Here is a 22,396-nt window from a genome sequence, read left to right as displayed (position 1 = left end):
TTTCCAAGTATAACCAGGGAGATACCTGGTGAAATGATGATTCAGCAATTTGCAATGCGAGGGAGACTTTATCACCTGCGTTCCCCAGGAGCCCCTCTGCCCTTAATTTCCTGTGCCTGACCCTTCCTTCCACTCCCCCTGCCTCTGCTTTGGGCAGGTTACCTGACCGTGTGAGTTATCTCAGGAATAATTTTCAAGCATCACTACCGTAGGAGAGGGGCAGGTGACATGTGCAAGCTATGTGGGTGAGATGTGACCTGTCTTTCAGGTTAATTTGTACTGCTTTCAGAGACCACAGCCCAACTTCACTGACATGCTGTTTCATCTGGGGAATGAACAGAAGTTGAAGTGGGGCTGCTGTTTCTTGTCTTTCTCTCTGTTGTGGGATAGGCTTTTGTAAGAAACATTGTATTTTCACAGAACTAAATGACACAGTAACTGAGAAATATATCTTTATTATTAGAATGTTTATATTCTAAAAACTTTTACCTGGGGTTACAGTACAATCCAATTTCTTTCTAATTAACTCACCTGGCTTTTGTTCAGCAAGTAATTGTAACTTAGGATTTGAAAAGTTTAAGAACATGCAACTTCTTTTAGTCTTTTTTTCTTTTCCTCCCCCAAAAGGACAACTTACAGTCAAGACTTTGACGTGATAAATAATAAAATAAATATCTCATTTGTGAACTAGTAGTTGCACTTAACTTTGGTGACTAACAGAGTAGATAGACATTTAAAAATAAAAATATTCTTTCAGTGTCAAGTGGATAAAGGGACAGATGAATTATTTTACTTTGTTATCATTCTAAAGTTCACCTTTATTATCTTCAAAAAGGGTCATTTTTTCAGGTTTGTAAAAGGATGTGGGAAGCAATAGAAAAAACTAAAGGATGTTTCTATTTTGTGACTTGCCTAAAAAAGTTGTTATAATGTACGATCTGACCCAAACCCATGCAACACACTTAACAGCTCCTTTTCACCACACATAATGCCTAGCGTAAGGCCAAATGTGGCCTCGTGACATGGTTAAATAAATATTAAAATGTCATTACAACCTAAATACCTGAATTGGTTTTACACTGTGACTTTCTACTGAAACAGTGTTGAGAAACTTTAAACATATATCTGATCATTCCATATATACTATTTAAAATAAAAGTGAGGAATAATACTCTCTTTCTTCACTCTGCTACTTTCTGGGAGCTCTGTACACTGACAAATGTATGACATCTGTAGTTACCTGACCCTAGCTGACTGATCGGTCATCTTCTGCTTTAAAAATATTGCAACTCAGGTGCTTATTGCAGCAGTAATCATAGTGATACACTGTCTTTTAATACTCAGTTCTGCTTACAGTCATAGTTATAAAAAATGAAAAACATTTTTCACAAATCTTTGTACACATACTGTAAAAATCACCTTCCACAAAAACAATTTACATCTGTTATGAGCATTTAAAAAATAAATTACACAGACTTGTCTCACCTATACTCTCTTTTTCTTGAGAAAACAAATCTCATCAGTAACATCGACAGGATGTTCATGTTTGTAAACATGTCATGAAGATTCATGTTATCAAAAAACTGTATACGCAAAAAATCATCTTGATAAATACTCTGGTAAATGAGGATCCTTTTAATTGGCACAAACCAATGTAAACACGCGCACTCCTGTCCTGCAGTCGTCTCTAACTACCTTGCTCTTGGGTTTTTAGTTGAAATTCAGGGATATCTCAGCCCTGTAAAGATTTTTCAGAGATTTAAATGTGAAGGGTTTCGGTTACGATCATAGCCATTTTAGCCCTTTAGCCTAAAACCACGCACAGGCGTTGAACGCGGTGCCACGCAATGCAGCAAGCTCCCTTACGCTTACGCTTGCTGCGCCACAGCTGGTAACAACCTGAGCTGGGACTTGGTACTGAAATCTCTCCTCTGGCTCAACGCCGGCCATGCTTGTCAGGGCTGCAGTACCAGCGTCTGGTGTCCTTGCTGAGTGACAGCAGAGGCTGGTATATATGGCAAAACCATTCCACCTGGAATTTGAGACACCAGAGTAGCCCAAATTTGTACCAACAGACAACATGGCTGCTGGCAGGATGGAGCGGTTTAATGTATGTTATAAAATGTGGAAATGTGCTCGACCAGGCATGTGGCAGAAAATCCAGGGTAGCAATCTACTGCTGTAAACAGCCTTCAAGTGACTCAAGTAGACCTCCTGCATCTAAGTATGTCTGTGCAGGTAACAGTTAATAATTGATCTTATACCTACCTAAGCTGAAAGACTGAGTATTTAGGTGCCGATTAAACGGATTCTTCTGAACTTCAGCAACAGCACAGATGGAAAATAAATTACCAGGCCGCATGCTGCCACTAAAATAATTAAACATACAGCCACAGTACTGCCCAGCAAGATAAATGCGGTCATTTAAAATAAGCTCTATAAATAAATAAATAAATAAATAGGAAAACCTCCCTGTAAACTGAGTAAAATGTCAATTCTCTTACACTGCCCAAAGAGGGAATGGCATTACTAAATAATATAAATCTTCCATAATGTATATATTTCTCTATATTATATCTGATATGTTTTGGCATGGCCAGATGGATAGGAAAAAGTAGGATGATTAACTTCATTCAGTATTTGTTCTGTTGAAGCCAAGCTCCTGCATTCCTATATATTGCTAACCATTCCTATAGCGGTTTGGCCTTTTTACCCATCTTGGATTTTGCGCTCACTTTCCTGGCAGAGCAGACTGGTTCACCTTTCTTTTGTGCTCTCCATATTTCTCTTGAGCAATCAACAGGTTCATAGAAGCATTTCACCGGCTGCAAGCTGTTTTTTTCATCCTTTGCTTTTTTCAACAAGATTCTTCCTTTTTGAAAGGAATGAGGCTTTGCATCAGGGATGTTATACAAAGCGTGTTGAGTTCCTCGGCTCCTGAAATTAATAATAGTGATTATTAATAACTATTACTAAATCTTGCAAAGTGAAAGGTCTCCAAAATGTCCCAAACCCATACATTTTTGAAGACAGAAATATCCTTGGTTTACAGGACCAGGCTGTAAGTTAAAAACAGTTGCAAGATTAATTACCTCTCTCAATATTCAAAAGCAACGCCTCACTATAGGAATCCCTGTGTTATGGGTGGACTCTTCATGCATGTTCATCTACACTTTTATTCAGATGGCATTCTGCTGATTTTGGAGTGCTGAGACCTTACCGAGGTCTATATTCTCATAATTTGGTGATCTACAGGGATTTTAAAGATGCACAGCAACCTTCTGCAAAGAATGAACATCCCATGGTCTTTGGAAGACCACACAGCACCAGTAACAGTAGAAAGTGCATGCAAGAACTGTAGGAACTTCTTAGTGGGATCTCTTAAAGGCCAAAGTAAGCTTCGTTCTCTCTGCGATGGTTCAGGCCCACCAGGGTTTGCTGAAATCAGTGAGCTCAGGTGGAGTGACAGCACCATGCCTGGTGCTGCAAAGGCTGAACCATGCACTCTGCTCTGAAATTTTACTGCAGTTGCACAGTTTAGCTAATTAAGATCATTACAGTCCCTTTTAACATAATCTTGAAATGTTTTACAGGAGATACATGTAGTAACAGCAGCACTACGAGCATAAGGCACCAGTTCGTGTCTGCCCAGCTACTGTGACTTAAGTGAAGAACAGCTGTGCTGATGTACAAGTTGGTCTCTTAAGGGTCCCCGTAGGGCTATTTTCCATAGCTCGTTATTTCTGGAAACCATCTATCTGTAGTATTACTTCTCCTGGGAGTTAAACAATATTGCACACTTGACAAAGCCAGTTTTAGGAAAAAGCTGTAGTTGTTCAAGTGCGTACAGTGCAAGCCCTTTCCTGCTCTTTAAAAGAGCAGAAGAGTGTCACGAACGCCTCTGTATTTGTTGGTGGGAGGCAGTGAGGGCCAGTCGACAGCACAGGAACCAAGCCTTACCTAGTAGTAACATTTCCCAATTTTTTAAACTGGTATATATCATTAAAACCTCATTTTATGTACTCAGCTGAGTTAGAGCTCTTCAAAAAGCTTGTGTGGTGAATGCGAATGGTGGATTCATCCAAGGAACAGGCAGAGCAAAATAAAACTTTCCTACCCCTCTAAGCATCCTCTCCTCCATCCTTCCTGCTTTGTTTGACAAGTTAGGATGTTTTTAATTTGGTAACTCCAAATAAAGGCTACTACTAAATTCTAGTTTTGACAGCATCTTCTCAAAGGAGATGTATATCAGTAGTTAAACAGAAACCTCTAAACAATTTCACATATGCCTTTGAACTCCGACTATTTGTCAGCAATCAATGGGTTTTACCAAACTGCGTTATATTTAGACCAAAGGCTTGTCAGCGGAAGGACTCATCTCATCGAGTCAATGAATTCACTGGTTACATTTTAATACTATTTTCCTTGATTCCAATCATATTAAGACATCTAGAAGCCTGAAAAGTGTATACACAGTCAACTCAAAGTCTACTTCGGACAATCAAGTTTTTCCAGAATCTCAAATCAGTAGGGAAAAAAAACTATAAAAACTATGAAAATAAAAAGTAGAAAAACCAAAGCTAAAGCCCTATGCTGTTAATTAGTGATGCAAACACTGCTTATCAGCAAAAGGGTACTCGGCCAGTTGCCTGCTAGGATTATGATATATGAAAACCAAAAATAACCCAAAGATCAAAAAGCAACCCCCCAACCCAGTAGGCCATGTGTTGTATTTTTAGTTTATTTTCCAGCCAATCCATCTGTTCATATGTCTTAGTCTTCCAGTAATTCTTGAACCCATTGGTCAAACACAAAAAAAATCTGGTAGTGATGTAGAAGTCTCAGACCTGTGGTGATGCAAGAGGTTTCATGGCAATGGGAAAAAGACCCAAACTCGTGTCCCCACTAAGAAAGGTTGCCCTGAGGAAGGATGCACTGCCTGACCATTGCTTGGCCAAGCAGCACGCGTGATGCTCCAAACCAGACGCTGGGACTCATGACCAAGTTGCAAAGACATGGGAAATGAGCGCCTATTAGTTCTGCTGCTCCCAGGACAGCTGCTTGAGTAACATGAGATGTTGTTAGTGACCATGCTTTTTCAGGGCACGTGTTTGCTTACACGTGATTTTTAAGTTGACAGTATTACTGTCAGTTAGGAAATGACAACTGCCTCTCTCCTACCTACAGAATGTTAAAGATACTTTCAGCTGAAACTTGCCCTGTGTTTGCTGAAGAGATTCAAATACTGTAGCTTTGCAATAGGCTATTATAGTCAGCAGGAAGGAATCTTTCATTTAACAGAAATTATTCTTTTCTTCTTTAAAGAGTATCTGATTTTAATTTTGACTTAGCAGAAATTTGTTTTCTTCCTCTATTACATGACATAAATATAGATCATACTCAGGTATAGAACCTGATCCAAACCCAACCTGATTCAGGCTTTTGGATAAGGTGAAATGCAAGAGCAGAAATGTAAACACGTCAAGTTAGTATATTTAAGTAAGAGAAAAACAAAGACATATACATACAGGCATCTAGGTTTCTTATTTAATGAAATGTCGGTAAACTGCAAAGAAAACAGAAACAGGTTATTAATATTACTATCACATCATCAAGTAATTAAAGTACAGGGATAAAATATGCGCAGTCTTCAAAATCATACTTCCATTCTCACCTGCTGTTAAAACTAGAATATTAATGAAACTGAAAAAAAACCCACTTTTACAGATTATTACTCCTCCAACTTATTACATCTGTTTTTAAAATTCATAACATGTGAGTTGTTAGTGGCTTGATTCTTCCCCATTGTTTTTATCGTATCTATAATCAAAGTAAATTGCTAAAAAGTATGGACTGAACAGAGTCACATTAGATTAGACAGTATGGATACAATGAGAAGTAATTATTGTGTTCAAGATAATTAATAAGGGACGGTGCCTGAATAAGCTGTATTAAATTAACTTTTCTCTCAGAGCCTTTAATTTTTCAGTGATACATTTCCTTTACACAAGTGGCTAGGAAACTCCAGCTACGAGCCCTTGGCTCTGCCTACAGCAGCACTGAAGGGTGGAGGGTGAGAATTCAGGCGTCTCTCTCTCTCCCTTCCCACCCTAAATCCTGAGACCAGCTAGGGACAGTATAGCCTCAGTGCCAGCACAACTTTGCATGACTTCATTTTTCACCACGGTTTGGTTCACAGAGTGGAAACATTTTGTCTAGTCCCTCTTTTAGTGGGGGTCAGGAAAGGAGGTGTTTAATGCCAGCTCAGCCTAAATCAGTCTGGGTACTAAATCAGCTCTTTGTACTGATCTCCCATCAGTGCTACTAGACTGAGCCTTTGAATATCACTTAATGAAGTCACTGAGCCAAGCAAGTCAGATCTGGCATCCGAAAATGACTACGTTCTTGTAAATGTTCCCTCTGTCCCTGGTATTGTCCACACTTTGCAGATGGATTTTTGCCCAGCCTAACTTTGCTTGTCATCTGTCTTGGATGGAGTCTGGAGCCATCTCATGGTGTGCTTTTCTGTAATTACCTCCTGAAGGTCAGGCTGGTCAATATTTGGGTGGATGACCTTAGAGGAATGCTGAAGTCACTCAGAAAGCAGGACAGCTGCCTCAAAAATTAGTGCCTTCCTCAAGGGACACTGCTGAACCAGGGATCCCGGTAAACACATCAAGAGTAGGGGAAATGATTTAATACTGAGACCCATCTTTACAGACACTGGCACTCAGACACTGTTTGAGATATCCTGCACTAGACTTCAGCACATCTACATTTATTCAGGTCTTGCCTAAAGTTCTTTGTCTTCCAAGTGGCTATGGGAACCTTTGCTTTCCACCGTTGCATACCTGTTCAGCGCTGTGCGTGATCTCTGCAGTGCTGTGCCTTTCCTCCCACCTCTCAGGATGAGCACTTACTTAGCAAAGGCAGTATGGGGTATTCATTTAAATGGAAATGTTCTTTGGAAGTCATGTGGATAAGACTTGCCATATAAAGGTAATGCATTGTAGAGAAAATACTGAGTTTAAGTATTAATAATGAGGGTTTTTAAAGAAATCATTTTAAAGAAACGTGTTCAGACAGCTTTGGTTTCTAATCTGTGGGGAACAGACCTCTGGGGTTCACCATTTCTAAGAGTCCCGTCATAGGTAACTACAGAAAGCAACCCATCTTGCCAGCAGGCTGACATGTCCTCTATAGGGATCCACATCTTTCCTGAAAATCTTTAGAGATCTCCAAAAAACTGCCAAGTCACTAAGTGACATAAAGGAAAGTGTTTCTTGCAAAGGTAACAGCAGCAATAGCCAAATCTGGGGTAAAAAAAATTAAATATCTGGCAAATAGTTCATTATTCTCTGCTCTCCCTTTCCCATCTTTGCTACTGCTGCTCTTACAATCTCTGCTCCTTTCAGTCATGTGAAGTGGGAGTTTACAACATAAATAAAACAAGCCTTTAGAAACATTTTACAAATCCAAATCTGTCTAGAGTAGCAATTAGCCTGTCCCACTGAGCCCACCCGTATTCAAATTCCAGTACTTTCCCTCCGGTGGCGGGTGACAATGAAGGGGAAGGACTTTGCTGGCTTACCACGTGCTCGCTGACATCAGTGTGGTTGCACACCATCTGCTGATTTTGGTAATATTCTAGCTGCCTTTCTGCCAGATCCACGCGCTGCAACAGGTTCTCAATGAAGTGCTGGAGCCTGGCTTTTCCCCGCACTTCTTTTTCTGCTGCTTCTTCCAGGAAGTGGTTGAAAGTAACAACTTCTCTGCAAGACGGAAACATTGCAAAGAGGACACATTTAAATAACAGGAAGGGCTCTGGTCTCACTGCTGGCAGAAAATTATTGATGCTTCTCTTTGTTTTTCATGGTGATAGCCCATAGTGGCTCATTACTGTCTGTCACCTCTATTAAGAGATTTCAACCTTTTTGTGAACATTTAGTGAAGATCAGGAACACTGAATGCTGAATTTAAGTTTATGGGCGGTGGATTTGTTTTGGTTTTTTTTTGTCACATTATTAGGTCCCTTGGGAATAGTCCTTAGTGGTCCACAGGGCAGAAATGTCCTTAAACCTCTCCTATGTCTCCCTCTCCTATGAAGACAGGCTGAGAGAGTCGGGGTTGTTCAGCCTGGAGAAGAGAAGGCTCCAGGCTTGGAGTGGCCTGCCAGTACCTAAAGGGGGCCTACAGGAAAGATGGAGAGGGACTTTTTACATGGGGATGTAGTGACAGGAAGATGAATAATGGCTTTAAACTGTAAGAGGGGAGAGTTAGGTTAGATATCAGGAAGAAATTCTTTACTCTGAGGGTGGTGAGGCACTGGCACAGGTTGCCCAGAGAAGCTGTGGATGTCCCATACCTGGAGGTGTTCAAGGCCAGGTTGGATGGGGCTTGGAGCAACCTGGTCTAGCGGGAGGTATCCCTGCCCAGGGCAGGGGGTTGGAACTAGATGATCTTTAGGGTCCCTTCCAACCTAAACCATTCTATGATTAAGCATCATCTCTCAATGCATCTGGAGGCAGCTACAACCACCTTATCTCTTTTTTACTTACCAATGTGAATACCAGCCCAGAAGCAAGAGAAGTGGATAAACGCCCAAACTCATAGAATGGCTTAGGTTGGAAAGGACCTTGAAGATCACTGAGTTCCAACCCCCCTGCCAGAGGCAGGGACACCTCCCGCTAGACCAGGTTGCCCAAGGCCATGTCCAGCCTGGCCTTGAACATCTCCAGGGATGGGGCCTCAACAACCTCTCTGGGCAACCTGTTCCAGTGCCTTACCACCCTCAAAGTGAAAATCATCTTCTCAGTTCATCATAATATTACAACGGTAATTTAATGTTGCTGCTGGGGTGGTTTCTAACTTGAAAGAGCTACTGTGGCCATAAAACTTCATTTTGGCTGCAGTCCTGCAAGTATGTCAAAGTGCAGTGTTATGATCTGGAGCTAGTGGGAGCACGGGAGATTAAGAGATAATCTACAGATTACGGACCAAGGAGCATGTGCGTGGGAAGAGCACATTTGAGGTCAGGAGTTTAGAAATGTTCCTTGTCTGTTAAGACAATTGGAAGAAACAGATAGCACCACTGACTGTGAAAGGTCCCAGCTCTGTACTGAGACATATCTCATTTTGAAGCGCTCTGCATACTATCAGTTTACTGTCTCTGATCGGGTCACCATTTGGACCTCTGATATCAGCAGTTTCTGGGTGGGAGAAGTTTGGTTACAGAGTGAGCCATGTATTAAAAAAATGGCAAATCTGAGCATGAAGGACTTCTCCAGTTAATAAATGCCTGGATAAACAGTTCTTGCTCTGCCAGTGGAACCATGTTAATTTTTGCTTTGTACAAAACTGAGGGGGTGGGAGCTGGGGGAACCAATGCTTGCCAAACGAGAAAGGGCGTGATTGCTTGGAAGAAAGACATTGCCTGAGGAAAAAGTGTTTTAAGCAGAAACTAGGAAAGAGTTTGCAGCAGAAATAACCTCTCAAAGCTTAGCTTGTTTATAACTAATCCAAAGTTTCTCTGCATTTCATTGTTTTAACTCAGTACAGTTGCAGATAATTGGTTTAACTCAGTATAGTTGTTTTAACAGTGAGCTGTTTTGTGCTAAGAAGAGTTAGGCACAAATGCTCAGCTATGGAAATTCGGCATCTAGGATTCAGGCTGTGGCTGCCTGCTCTAAACCACAGCAGAGTGCAGCGAGAGGCTGTTTGCGTGGCTGATCTAATGGTAGGAATGAGGCAAAAACAAGCACGTATTGTTTGGACGAAGAACATCATTGACTAATATTAGTTTATATTAACTCACCCACAAAATCTGGCTTAAGAAACAGAGAGGTACCTTGTTTGTTAAACTCAGCTAATCCATTCCATTTCAAGGCTCTGTGCCGTTTCTGTGATTATTAGCTTGCCCAGAGCAACCTGGTAATAAAAAGCCACTGAGGAATGCTTAGGAAGAAGCCAATCTAAATTCATTAAGGACAATTTTAGGGCTTTATTCTCACTGCACTTACAGCATCATAACTTCTTTGATTTCAACATGCCACTCTGGATATGTGTTAGTGTAGGAGCAACCCGAAGCCCTTGGCACTCTGGTGGGCTCCTCTTTTACAGTGGACAGGATGCTTAAAAGGACAGAAACTCAGCAGGTCGGCTCCAAATCTCTCCTCTGGGGGAGGAAGGAGAACTGCGCGTGACCTGCCAGGCCGCTGGCCCTCCAGCAGGAAGGCTGAGCAGAGCAGGGAGCCACCAGCCTGGGACACCACGAGGACATCCCTCCTAGGGCCGCAGTCAGCCTCTGTGTTTCGCTGCAGCAAGAGGCCGCAAGCATCGAGTACCTGGCATTTGTTTTTAAAAGGGTGATAGTTTCAAGAGTACTAACATTTGTAATTTTGTCAGGAAAGGTAATTAAAAAGCATTCATTAATCGCCTGCTCCATGGCATGAACAGATCACTCATAAATTTTCCTTTCCTACAAATATCACATTAATGAGGCATGCCATAAGGGGTACAGGGGGAAGCAGTGTATTTTCTGGAAGACTTAGGTGGCTATCAGAAGGAGAACAGGCACATAGTGTCAATAAATTCCCTACTATTTTCCTTGCTTTCTGGACTATTCAACGTAACTTAGCATTCTACATGCCATTATTTGTAGGAACTGTTATTAGCAGCATTTCCATATTTTTTCTTTGTTTGTTTAGCTGCCTCTATAGAGCCTAGGAACCTGCCTTTAATAACTTTTATCTAAAAAATTTCCTTTGGGCTGAAATGGTACAAACACTCTGTAAATTCCCTTGATAAAGACAGGAGGCAGAATATACCCCACCTACTAGGTCTCGGTCACGGGCCTTGTCCTGATAAGCAGCACTTCTGTCAGTTCAGCTACTTTCTTTGTTTCCACTTCATTCTCACCTCTCAGAAGAACAACATCAAGCCCCACAGGGTAACTACTAATAAGCATCTCTACTTCTTCCAACACCTCTTCCTCAGAGAGCTCACTCCATGCCACAGCTATGCCTTGGTTACCTGAAGGGAGTTCCCAGAAGAATTTTTACCTTCCTCCCACAACGAACAATAGGGAAACGGTTCAAAGAACTCACGTAGCTTTCTGCAGCCTCTGTTTATCTGTTTAATTGCCTTTCTTCTCTCTTGTAGTTTGCCCAGACTTTTTCTTAGCCATACTGATAACCCTCTCTTCCTTCAATTCTATTTCTAGATAGCTGTGCTGATTTTTTGCTTATGTTCTTGATTTTACTTTCAATTTATTTCTCCAGGCCTCTGCCAGTACTTTGGGATTATGTGATATGATTTCTATCTTTTACTCTCTGCTCTTATGCTTGTGGAAAGATGGACGTCCACAGAGGTCAGATGCTGCTCCTCATGAAGTCAGGGGGAAGCTGAGCCTGTGACTATTGTGGGGCCCGGTTGGTAGAGGCATAAACCAGAGCACAGCAGCAAAGGTCCACTGGGCTCTGTGTTTTGCCAGAACAGCCTCGTCAGCAGTGCTCACCTGAAAGAAGAATCATTTATTAAAGCCTGGCTCAGATCTGAAGCATTGCCCTTTCTAATGAGAGGTCTCTGCTATCCTGCGCTCACTAGTCTACATCTGGAACACTACTGCTATATTAAGAAAAGGTTATGTAGAGTTATTAACTCCCCTTGCAAACTCTTTCTGCTCTCAGCATCACCTCTTTCCACTCTGCTCGTCTCCTCCATTTGCACACTGCCTGTCGGCCTGCAGCCACCTGCCCCTTACCACTCGGCTGCACCCTGGTGCTCTCTGCAGCTCTACATCCTGCCACTAAACTTTCTGAGTGGAGTAGATGATGCTCAGTGCAGCTCAGACCTCTGTAAATTACTGGAATGGACAGTAGAGTGATCTCATCTGTTTGCTCATAGTTTACTGGACTGATATTAAGGTATGTTGTATAGCAAAACATTTTGTTAAAGGGCTGTGACTGGGCAGCAGGGAGAAAGGTGGATTTCTTGCTTTGTCTTGGGCACTTGTGTCAGACAAAACCTTTCAGGAGGAGGGATGGCTGCTGCTGCCCCAAGAGCACATCAAACTGCCAGTAGCTTGTGGCCACAGGGTGAGGCAAGCGAGATGGAAAGACAAGGGGGATGCAACCTGGGAGGTGCCCAAAAGGAGCAAGAGGTGCCTGTACTGCCAGACTGCCGGAGGAGAGCTCTTCCCAGAGCCAGAGCAGTCCAGGGGGAATTTATTACAGGGCAGCAGGCAACTCAGAGGTACTCAGCTGAAAAAACAAGTGCAGAGGGAAGGAGTCACTGTAGGCAAGAAAGACTTTCTGCTAAAGCTTTTAACAGGGAGTTAACCTGTTATAGTTAACCAGACTTAACTAGTTTGGTGTTTTGCATTCCAACTGCAGCCTAACTGCCCTCCCAGAAAAACTGCACATAGCCCACCTTGAAACTCTTCCTGAAACCTTCTTTGTGGAGGCTGTTGTCATGAAACAGCGTGAGATGTGGTAAATAAAGTTACAAATCACAGACTGACAAGGTGACATTTATTCTTCTGCCCTTACCGCTAGATTATACAGTGCTGCTTACAGGACTAGTGAGCTGCAGTTCTCGTTTACCACAGCAGTTGCTGGCATGGGGACCCTGCAGACACCCTTACTATTTGTATGGCTTTCAGCAGTTAAGCATGTGATACACAGAGTAGATGCAGAGGTTGGGACAGCTCCAGCTCCTTAACAACTGACAAGAAAGGCTAATGATTGCTCGCATTGCGACCAAGCCCTCCTACAGATGCATAATACCGGTCCCAGGACTATTTACAGCAACTTTGACACCTGCAACTGCTCTGTAGGTGGAGACTAGCATGAGGCTCTGCGCAGATTCTGCACCCAAGTATCAAATCCCTTTAGAGAATTGCACTTGGAATAACTCTGCTTAAAATCAATAGAAAACCAAACACATTATTTTACCTGAAGATGGGAAAATTCCTACTACAGTAAGTAGTAACATGGTTTACTTGTGAAAATATTTAAAATACGTACGTTCGTTAATGCCGTTGACCTCATCCATCAACCCATTGGTGTTATCGCCTGAAGGCTGCTATCTGTTATTCATTAGGTTGTGGTTTCACATTCCTACACCACTATCAGCACAGCTGATTCAAGAGGTTCACACCTCCTCCCCTCAGAAAGTTATTGTCCTACCAGTTGCACCCATTCAGTGGGTTGTGCCCTAGATCTGAGCCCCGAGCTTACTAGAGTGACACTGTGAAGATTAAAATGTTTTATTTCAGAGAGCCATTCTGTGGGATAGTCATGCTATGCTTGAACTGGTGCAGCTGGGGGGATAGTAATCTCTTGAGTGGGAAGATGAAAGGAAACAGGGAAAAGGGAGCGGGACCACCTGAAACTGAGGGTGGAAGAACGATGTCTATTTGTAGTCATATTCTCCTTAGAGCAATATCAAAATGGTTCTGTTGTACAAAAAAAAATATATCGTATTTTAAGGAAAGCTGTTATAAAGCATAAATTGCCACGATCTCTAAAAGCTAACTCTTAATCCCATTGTAGGGATGTTACTTGCCCAGACAGTTCTGTTAATTGCAAATTTATGGTGAAGCCAGGGGCACAAATAATTACTCCTCACTGCAGCTATTCTGAAATAGCCCTCGTGTTCCAGGCTACATCAGAGCAGAAGCATGACCAGACAGTCTCAAAACAAATGGGTTAGACTGGTTAAAGAAACTACTATCTGAGATATGGCAATGTACTACACTAATGTTCTTACCCCATAATTAGAAGACAAAGTTAAATTGTTTAAGTCACCAATGAAGGTAGCTTCCAGTTGAGGACCATAACTTCAAATGCTTACCCTGTTCAGACTTACTTAAAAATCAAACTCTACCAGTTTTGTTTTCTTACGTAACTTCCAGAAACAAGCCTCTCCGTGTCCTCTAGAAGTTAAGTTCATAGCTGGTTTTAGTTTCATTGGTTTTCTTGATGTCTTATTCAACACAGTCATATTCCCTTTGGGCAGGCTTGTGTGTGATCTTAAAGATCACAGTACTCACTCTGAGTTGCATTCTCCTTCATCAAACATTGAATAATCCCTTTCTGGGCACATTTTCTAATTAAATCATTCATTTGCTCAGCAGCTGTGCTGAAAGCTTGACCCTGCAGCCATCATTCATCAAAACTGTCCACAGCCCAGCTGAGACAGGTTGGTGAACTGGAACCCATCTTTGGTAGCTGGGCCTGCTTCTCTAGAATGTACAGTTTTCTTCTTTTCCCCAACCAATAAAAAAAGCTTTGGCCTTTTGACTTTCTAAATGTGACAGTGACACAAGAGTGACTTCTGTAAGACTTTTCTGTGCTTAGAGTAATACTACTTCAATGATGTATTCGTATTGTTAGTGTGGCACCTCCGCCTGTCCTACCCCTCATCACAGCTCATCTCCATGAAGGCATCACACTAGTATAAAAGGATGCACCCGTGTGCATATTAGCACAGCCATTTTTTATACAGAAACAGCAATAAAATTTAACTACAAAGATATTCTTTGCTTTGTTGCTGCTGCCTTTGTTGGACTACTATAGGCTTTATTTAAAACAAACAAAAAATAATCAACTGACAAGTCTAAAGAAAAACCTTACTATCCCTACACACCCTTCAGATGGGCAGCCCTGTGCCTGCTGATGGTCTAAACCAACACTCCTCCCTTTCATCAGAATGAGAGGTCAACAGTAAAACGTCATAGTGCTGTCATTTGAAATTAGTGCTTTGCTTGGCAACAACAATGTAGCTGTGAGAAGAATTTACTCCCTATAGAGTTATGAAGTTTACAGGCTTGCTGATTGCTTTGGAGAACACATCAGAGAAACCAGCGACTTGGCGGATCACAGTTTTTATGTATCTATCTCAAGTGCTTGGTCCGGGCAAAGGCTCAGGACATATGGGCTTTTACAGGCAGGGGTTAAAAAAAAAAAAAAAAAAAAAAAAAAAAAAAAAAAAAAAAGGTAGCAATGAAATAATGAAATTCCACCAAGTCCATGTGACCTCAGATCTACTGGCTCTGCTGAGGACTGCCAGAGTTGCAGCAGTGTGATGTCTGCCTTCGCTAGGCTGGGCAGAAAGGAAAGATGTGAGGCCTAGAAGAGCTCCATCTCCTTATTCCAGAAACCCAAATTTTTAAACGAAGAATTTATATCTCTCCTCCCTAAGTTTTATTGGGGCTTCCTAACCAAATTATTCTTGCTAACATACATTTTTCCTTTCCCTTAGCTTTCTTATTTGACTTCACAATCAGATCCAAAATCAGAACTGTTATCCAAAGTGCAATTGTACTGTTATTTTTGGTTATCTTCTTGTATACCCTTCAAAAGAGGAAGTTTCTTAAATCCCAACTTTTTTTTTTCATAGTCAATTTATAGGTCAGGAGTGATGGTTAAACCCACAAATATACCCTCTTCTACCTTCCATTTCTGGTCAATTCTTTCATTCTTACCAGTAGAAACACATTTGGGTTGGAACTTGATGATCTTCAAGGTCCTTTCCAACCTAAACCATTCTACAATTCTATGATTCTTACTAGTAGAAACACATTTAGCCTAACAGCCCTGACAGGTCCCTGGCTTATCTGGGCACGTTTTATAAAGATGAAATATACTAGATTGTTAAATTCAATATTATGGAGTAATTTGATCACCGATAGTGACTGTCCATTCATATAAGACACTGACAGTATAGGTGGACATGGAGGAATACTCAAATATGAGCCCAGTATAAACACCTGTAATTTCTTTATCACAACATATTTTTCAAGAGTTACTTGAAGGGATCCCCATAGAACTTGTCAGCTTCTTCTCTAGAAAAGCCTCCAAAGAAGAATTTTTGTGACCTTATCTAAGATTTGGACCAGAATTGTTTTTTTTCCTCTTTTGGATATTGTGAGGGTTTTTTTGTTTGTTTGTTTGTTTTTACCCTCAGACTGATGTAGAGTAGTCATACCTCACTCTCTTTTAGATCTAGAAGTGCATATTGATTATAAACCCTTTCTTGCCTTCACACACACCCAGTTCCATGATCTCTGGTAGTGGGGACAACCATTCAGAAACCAAGGGAAGATTTGTTTCCTTTACTCCTTAGAAATAGGATGATAAGGAGGTGTTTCTTTTTCCTCTTACAAAGAGGAGAGAGGAACAAGTTTTCAGCTACAGTGGCTCAATATCAATGCTAGTTTTGGGGAAACTTATCCATATTCACAAGATCGCGTATGGAAAAAAAAAAATCCAAATAAACTGATGAAAGCATTTATTTCTGAAGGTCAGCAAGTATCAAAGCAGTCCCTAAGGGCTGCCTTTGACTTTCCACAATCTGCAGTGAGAACTCCTGCTTCTGCAATTTCCATTAAGCAGTCTTGTTTGGCTTTCTAATCATCTGGACTTCTTCCAGAAATCAAAGCCAAAGTTGAGATCCTCCTTTTCTGAAGGAGAAATTCTTTTCAGCACACCAAATAAGTAAGTTTTTGAACACACAAAGGACTGAATCATAGAATGGTTTAGGTTGGAAAGGACCTCGAAGATCATCAAGTTCCAACCCCCCTGCCATAGGCAGGGACACCTCCCACTAGACCAGGTTGCCCAAGGACATTTCCAGCCTGGCCCTGAACACCCCCAGGGATGGGGCCTCAACAACCTCTCTGGGCAACCTGTTCCAGTGCCTTACCACCCTCAAAGGGAAAAATTTCTTCCTGATGTTTAATCTGAACCTGCCCTCTTCCAGTTTAAAGCCATTCCCCCTCGTCCTATCGCTACATGCCCTAGTAAAACATCCTTCCCCAGCTCTCCTGTAGGCCCCCTTTAGGTACTGGAAGGCCTCAATAAGATCTCCCTGGAGCCTTCTCTTCTCCCGGCTGAACAGCACCAACTCTTTCAGCCTCTTCTCATAGGGGAGGTGCTCCAGCCCTTGGATCATCCACGTGTCTCTCCTCTGGACACACTCCAGCAGATCTCAGAATCTACCAACAGTCCATGAGAAAACCAGACAAGTGACACTGTTGTTACCAGAGTCATAAACATCCTTTCTTCTCCCTTCTACCAGAGCGTACCATGCAGTGCCTCCTGGCTACTGCTGCAAAACTAAGTGTCCAAGACATTTTTAGAGGTTCAGCTGTGAAAAGCTGCCCCTATATAAGTACTAGTCCTGCTTTTACATAGCGTTATTTATATCTATCTTCCTTCTCAATTTGCTTTTTAATTGGGAAGCCATACAGTGCCTTTTTCTATGGCACTATTCCTTGTCACCTTGAACAAGAAAAAAGACAAACATATTTTCAGTTTTTCCTAGGTGATCTCTACCTATTCTACCCTCCCTGCCTACCCTCCCAGTCCCCTCAGGGTACCTCCACAGTGACTGCTAAGGGGCAACGCTATGGGGCTAGGCACTGGCATATACAAAACCATACTGTCACTTGGTGATCTGGTGTCCTGGTTCGAGCACTAATATTCCTTCATCCTACCTACCAGCATGGATTAGGCCTATCTACCTTTAGAAACTAACACACCACTGTGTAATATCTACTCACTCATTCCTATTGCTGCTTTTGCATCCAAGTTTTTTTTATATTCTTCATTGAAAGCTGAAGGCAGCTAGCGGTAATCCTAGAAGAGCAATATGCTGGGTACTCAGGTGAAGTCTTATGTGCAGCTGCCTCTTTTGATTAGTGTTTCTTACCAGTCAAGTAGCCTCCAGTATTCCCTGTAACACCAACTCAGGAGCTACCTCCTCATCTGCTTACACATTCACCCTCCTCCTTTAGAGATGAATTATAAACTTATGAGTTGATGAATTATGATGAATTTATAAATTTAGAATTGTAACAGCAATCATCTGAGCTCCCACCCCTTTCATGAGCCTGGCAGTGTCCTAGTGTGAAGGACAGTGTTTCCTTGCTTCTCTCATTCTGTGTTCAGTCTTTTCTGGCCTCAGAACCACAGCCTGTCACTGTTGCTAGCAAGCAGTCTGCTGAGGGGGCAAGCAGTCTCTTCCTTGTGCCTTTTCCTAATATAAATTAGTTAAAAATTACAATTTTTACTGCCTTGATCAGCGTCCTTTGCCATCCTCCTGGTACCATACCCATTCTTTCTGCCCACACAACTCCATTTCCCCCTTCCTCCTTTTCCACGAGCTCTATTCTTCTGCAGCACTGCAGAACTCTAGTTTTGCTCCACTGAGTGGCTTCTGCTTTATCCTGACAGTCATGTTTTTCCCGTGGATCTCAAGCCTTGAATTTTAAAAAAGACATTCTGTGTTTAGCTGGGGGTAAGATTCATACCACTTAACTTCAGACATCTGAAGTTCAGCATTTAGCCCAAGACAGCTGCTTACCTGAGGTCCTCCTCCAGTCGGCAGGGGGAGGGCAGGCCTCCACAGAGCAATCCCTCCCCCTCTAAGATACTTTTCTGGAACAAGAAGGATGAATCATGCTGTGAAAGAGCCCATAAGGGGAGCTTGGCTAGATGGGAATACCAAAACTGCTTCAAACTGTAAGTTATCTTTATGTCCTCCTTCCAGCATCCTTTCAAATCTGTCTCAGTTCCTCTATTATCTTTAGGTTCATCCCAAGCCCTTCAATCTTCTCTTCCATGAAGATCACCTAATACTCAGAAATCAGACATTCTGTTGAATATTCCTTCAAGGACGATAAACACCCCAGAGATACACACCACCTTTGCTGTCCCCTCTTCTGGGAAATCTATAGCACTGCCTCAAGATAGATGACTCCTACTGATACAGGAGCCATCATTATCTTTTCTTGCTAGTCCTTAGCCTACAAGAAGGAATGATGAAAGCCCTCCAAAATTCCTACACTGAACTCCTACACCACCTTCCTTATTTCTTCTAAGATCAGCGTCATGGCAACTAGCGCTTCTCATCCTCCCTTTGTAAGCTGATGAATTGGTTTAGAGGCACTCCATTGCCAAGGCTCTTTATTTGCATTCCTCTAAAATAAGTTGTGTTGCTCTGAAAAGCCTGAAAGGTTTCAGCAAGTGCTGAACAAACTAAGTAGTTCATGTATAAATAATATATCAGCTATCACTACATATTTAATGGATGCATCTTGAACATATTTTTAGATGGCCTAGGTTAGTCAGAACAACTCTAGCATCTGCTTCCCGTTCCCATATAAGCAACTCCAGTTTCACAGTTCTGTGTCCATCTAAAACACCTACTTGGATGTGGCCTTTTGAGCACTGTCTCCAGTACAGCTCTGCTGCTGCACAGGAGACCATCCCACTCCACAGGCAGCCCACTGACCATGGTGGGATGACTTCAGGGAAAAGGTGCTATTTGGTATTGTTACCCACTTCCCCCAGCACTTACCCACCCGTCACTTCTTAAAAAGATAACGGATTAGAGGTGTCAGTGTAAATCAGATTACACGCTGATGACAGCTTCTACTTGACCCTATCCCCAAGAAAGCAGGGACACGACACAGGCATTAGAGTGTAAAAGTTAGTCAGTTGGGAGCCAAGCGTGAAAGCCATCTGCTCGGGGAGCTGTCCCCTGCCTTGCAGGGGACATGGTCACATGGGCTACAACTCTAGAGACACAGCCATCAGAAGCTGGTGAGCACCGGGCCCTTTCATAACCAGCAAGCAACTGAACTGTCCCCTCTTTTCTCCCCCAAAGGCACAGGTGCTGGCCAGCCTGCGCAAAGCCGTCAGCGCTCGCCTCCCCACTTACTCCTCTTTCCGGTGAAGCTCCTCCTCAGACTCGGTGAGGCGCTGCTTCAAGGCTGCGATCATCTCCACCGCCACATCCACCTGCCTGCTCAGGGCCCGCTCCCGTCGCTGCACCTCCTGCTTCTTCTGGGACAGCTGCACGAAGGCTGCCCGCACCTCCAGCAGCTCCGCCGTCTTCTGGGCCAGCTCTTTGGTAAGCTTGTCGATTCGCTTCTCGATCGTTTTGTCCACGGCCTCGACCATCCTGTTAAACTTTTCTCTGACGTGTGCCTCAAAGGAGGCTTTGGAGTCAGTGGCGGGAAGGCCGGCTTTAGCGATCTGCTCGCTGGGAGAGTCAGCCGGCACATAGTTGGCCACGTAGGAGACGGGCCGTTCAGCTTCCACCTCCAGAGGCTGCCCGCGCTTCGCGCCGGGGCAGGACGTGTCACAAAAATTCAGGTAGGACCCTTTTTGCTGTATGGCGCTGCCGGGGCTCCCCAGGCTGCCCGGGGTGGCGGGCTCCGGCGGGGAGATCAGCTCCGCGTCTTTGAGGGGTGAGAAGAGGCCGCCGCTCTTGGTCAGGAGGCTCCTCTCCTCGTAGCTGTGGCTGTACTCCAGGTGCGCCCGCAGCGAGGAGAGGCTGCGGAACCGGCTGTGGTCGCCGCATCGCGGGCAGCGGAAGGGGAGGCAGACGCCGACGCTGCCGAGCGGCTCCGGCCAGGGCTGCCTGCCTTCATCCCGGGCCGGCTGTTGCATCCCTCGCCGGGCCCTGGGTGGGAGAAAACAGCCCGCGTCCAGGCCCGCCCGGGGCTGGGGCAGCCCGGCAGGTCCGCCGGGAAACTTGGGAAACTTTCCCGGTGGTTTCTCAGGGCTACCGGGCCATCTCCGCCCGGGGAGGCACCCTCCCGGCACGGCCAGCCGCAGGGCCCCAGCGGCGCGGCGCGGCTCGGCTCGCTTTCAGCCGCCTCCCGGGCCTTACCGGCGCGGGGCCGCCTCCGCCGCCCGCAAGGTCGCCGCCCCCGCGCCGCCGCACTCACCCGACTTGTTGCTGGTGGCGGTGGCGGTGCGGCGGCGGGGGACCCGTTTTCAGCAGAGCCGTAAATCACACCGAGCGCGGCGCCGCCGCCGCCGCCGCCGCCACACGCTCTGGCCGCCGCCGCGGGGCGGGGCTGGGGCGGGGCGGGGCGGGGCTGTAAATACGACCCTAATTTAGCCCCAGGAAGGAGAATCAGTAGTAATGGGATTTCCATTTTGAGGATGAGGAGCAGATATCATAGAATAGTTTGGGTTGAAATAGACCTTTAAATGTCATCTGGTCGAACACCGCCTGCAACGGGCGGGGACATCTTCAACTAGATCAGGGTGCTCAGAGCCCCGTCCAACCTGACCTTGAATGTTTCCAGGGATGGGGAGTCTACCACCTCTCTGGGCAACCTGGGCCAGTGTCTCACCACCCTCAGTGTAAAAAATTTTGTCCTTCTATCTAGATCTACCCTAGATCTAAATCTACCCTAGATCTACATCAATGTAATTGATGTTAGAGCATTCTGCCAATGGGTCCCCTCAATAGGGGAATATGCTTCTAAGATATTTTTTTTTTATACCACAGATGCGTGTCTATTTTTACAAATTTTCGGAAACACGAGCAAGGCTGATTGTAGAGTAGCAGCCTTTTTGAGGCAATAATGAAATATCGCTCTTCTAAAATCTAGTGCTTGAGGCCATAGTGGTAATATGCTGCAGACTTTTTTTATTACTGTGGGAGAAAGCACTGCGGTAAAGTTTAATTCTGTACTAATATATCTGTTCCTTGAGTGCAATATACAGGCAGAGTCCTAAACACTGGGAAAATCTTCATGCATTGATAGATGCCTTTGATGTGATTAAGACATTCCCAGTAAATGATTCACCAGATGGCACATCAAAGAAGGTTACCCAAATTGCATTTCAGAGCTTCAGCTAATCTTTAAAGTGTGTGGGCTACCATCCAGGCTGCAACGTTTTGCATGAGTTAGTTGTCCTGTTTTACCTTGTCTAAATGTGGTGGTTTTTCCCTTCCTTTGTCATCAAGCAGTACCGAAAATCAGAAGGAAGGTCAGGAGGGCATATTTTTGAACCGTGCCTGCCTCCAAATTTGGGGATCCTGACTGTTTCTTTGAAGGAGGCCAACATTGGCAGGACCAGATAGATGTATGGATGTGACCCTGGCCAGCTCCCTATTTTCTTGGCTATTGTCCTCTATTGTCCATTATCTATCTCTGTTGTGCCCATTGCCTTCCTCCCTTCTCCTCCACATCAGGGAAATGTATTCAGTGCTGGTGCTCAAAGATGCAGATGAATGCTACACAAGTGAGGTGAACTTAGCCTAGTGGGATGCTACCTGAGGCTTCATCCACATTTAGAAGAGCTGACACCCACCTGCCCCCTTCAGCTGACAGTAACAAGAGCCTTCACGGTCTTGGGAACAGAAAATGTTGATGGCTTTGAAGGAGCCCATTGATCTGCAGCCTAAGCTATGTGCTTTTGTTCAGTTAGACCTGAAATCCAGCCACCATCTAGCACCAGCAACTCTTCTTTTAAGATTTCTCAGGGTTTACTTGCACTCTAAATATTTGTTTTGCTGGGTTGGGGTCCAACTCCTCGTCTCTTCAGTGAACTACTCCTGATGCTTCCATTTGGATGTGTAGTTG

The 22,396-nt window shown here is 43.8% G+C and overlaps 1 protein-coding gene across 1 annotated transcript; it reads right to left on the bottom strand.

The window, feature by feature from the left end:
• Nucleotides 1-2,399: 2,399 nt before the first annotated feature.
• ZNF365 (zinc finger protein 365) lies at nt 2,400-20,645 on the bottom strand. The gene is made up of 4 exons (XM_082486714.1): nt 19,729-20,645; nt 7,592-7,772; nt 5,529-5,566; nt 2,400-2,937 (listed from the first exon to the last, which is right to left on the bottom strand). The coding sequence occupies exons 1-4, from the start codon at nt 20,460-20,462 to the stop codon at nt 2,691-2,693; spliced, it is 1,200 nt and encodes a 399-aa protein (XP_082342840.1). The 5' UTR covers nt 20,463-20,645; the 3' UTR covers nt 2,400-2,690.
• Between the last annotated feature and the right edge of the window lie 1,751 nt (nt 20,646-22,396).

The sequence above is a fragment of the Vanellus vanellus genome (assembly GCF_965231255.1).
Source record: "Vanellus vanellus genome assembly, chromosome: 7".
NCBI lineage: Eukaryota > Metazoa > Chordata > Aves > Charadriiformes > Charadriidae > Vanellus > Vanellus vanellus.
This window is presented reverse-complemented; position numbering and strand designations above follow the sequence as displayed.

What these genes read in the sequence shown, in the direction of transcription:
- ZNF365 (XM_082486714.1), bottom strand. Translation starts at nt 20,462, where the DNA reads ATGCAACAGCCGGCCCGGGATGAAGGCAGGCAGCCCTGGCCGGAGCCG. An exon ending in GAGCTTCACCGGAAAGAGGA is followed by an intron (nt 7,773 to 19,728) that starts GTAAGTGGGGAG and finishes TCCGTCTTGCAG; the next exon opens with AGAAGTTGTTACTTTCAACC. An exon ending in AATAAGAAACCTAGATGCCT is followed by an intron (nt 2,938 to 5,528) that starts GTATGTATATGT and finishes TATTAATTTCAG; the next exon opens with GAGCCGAGGAACTCAACACG.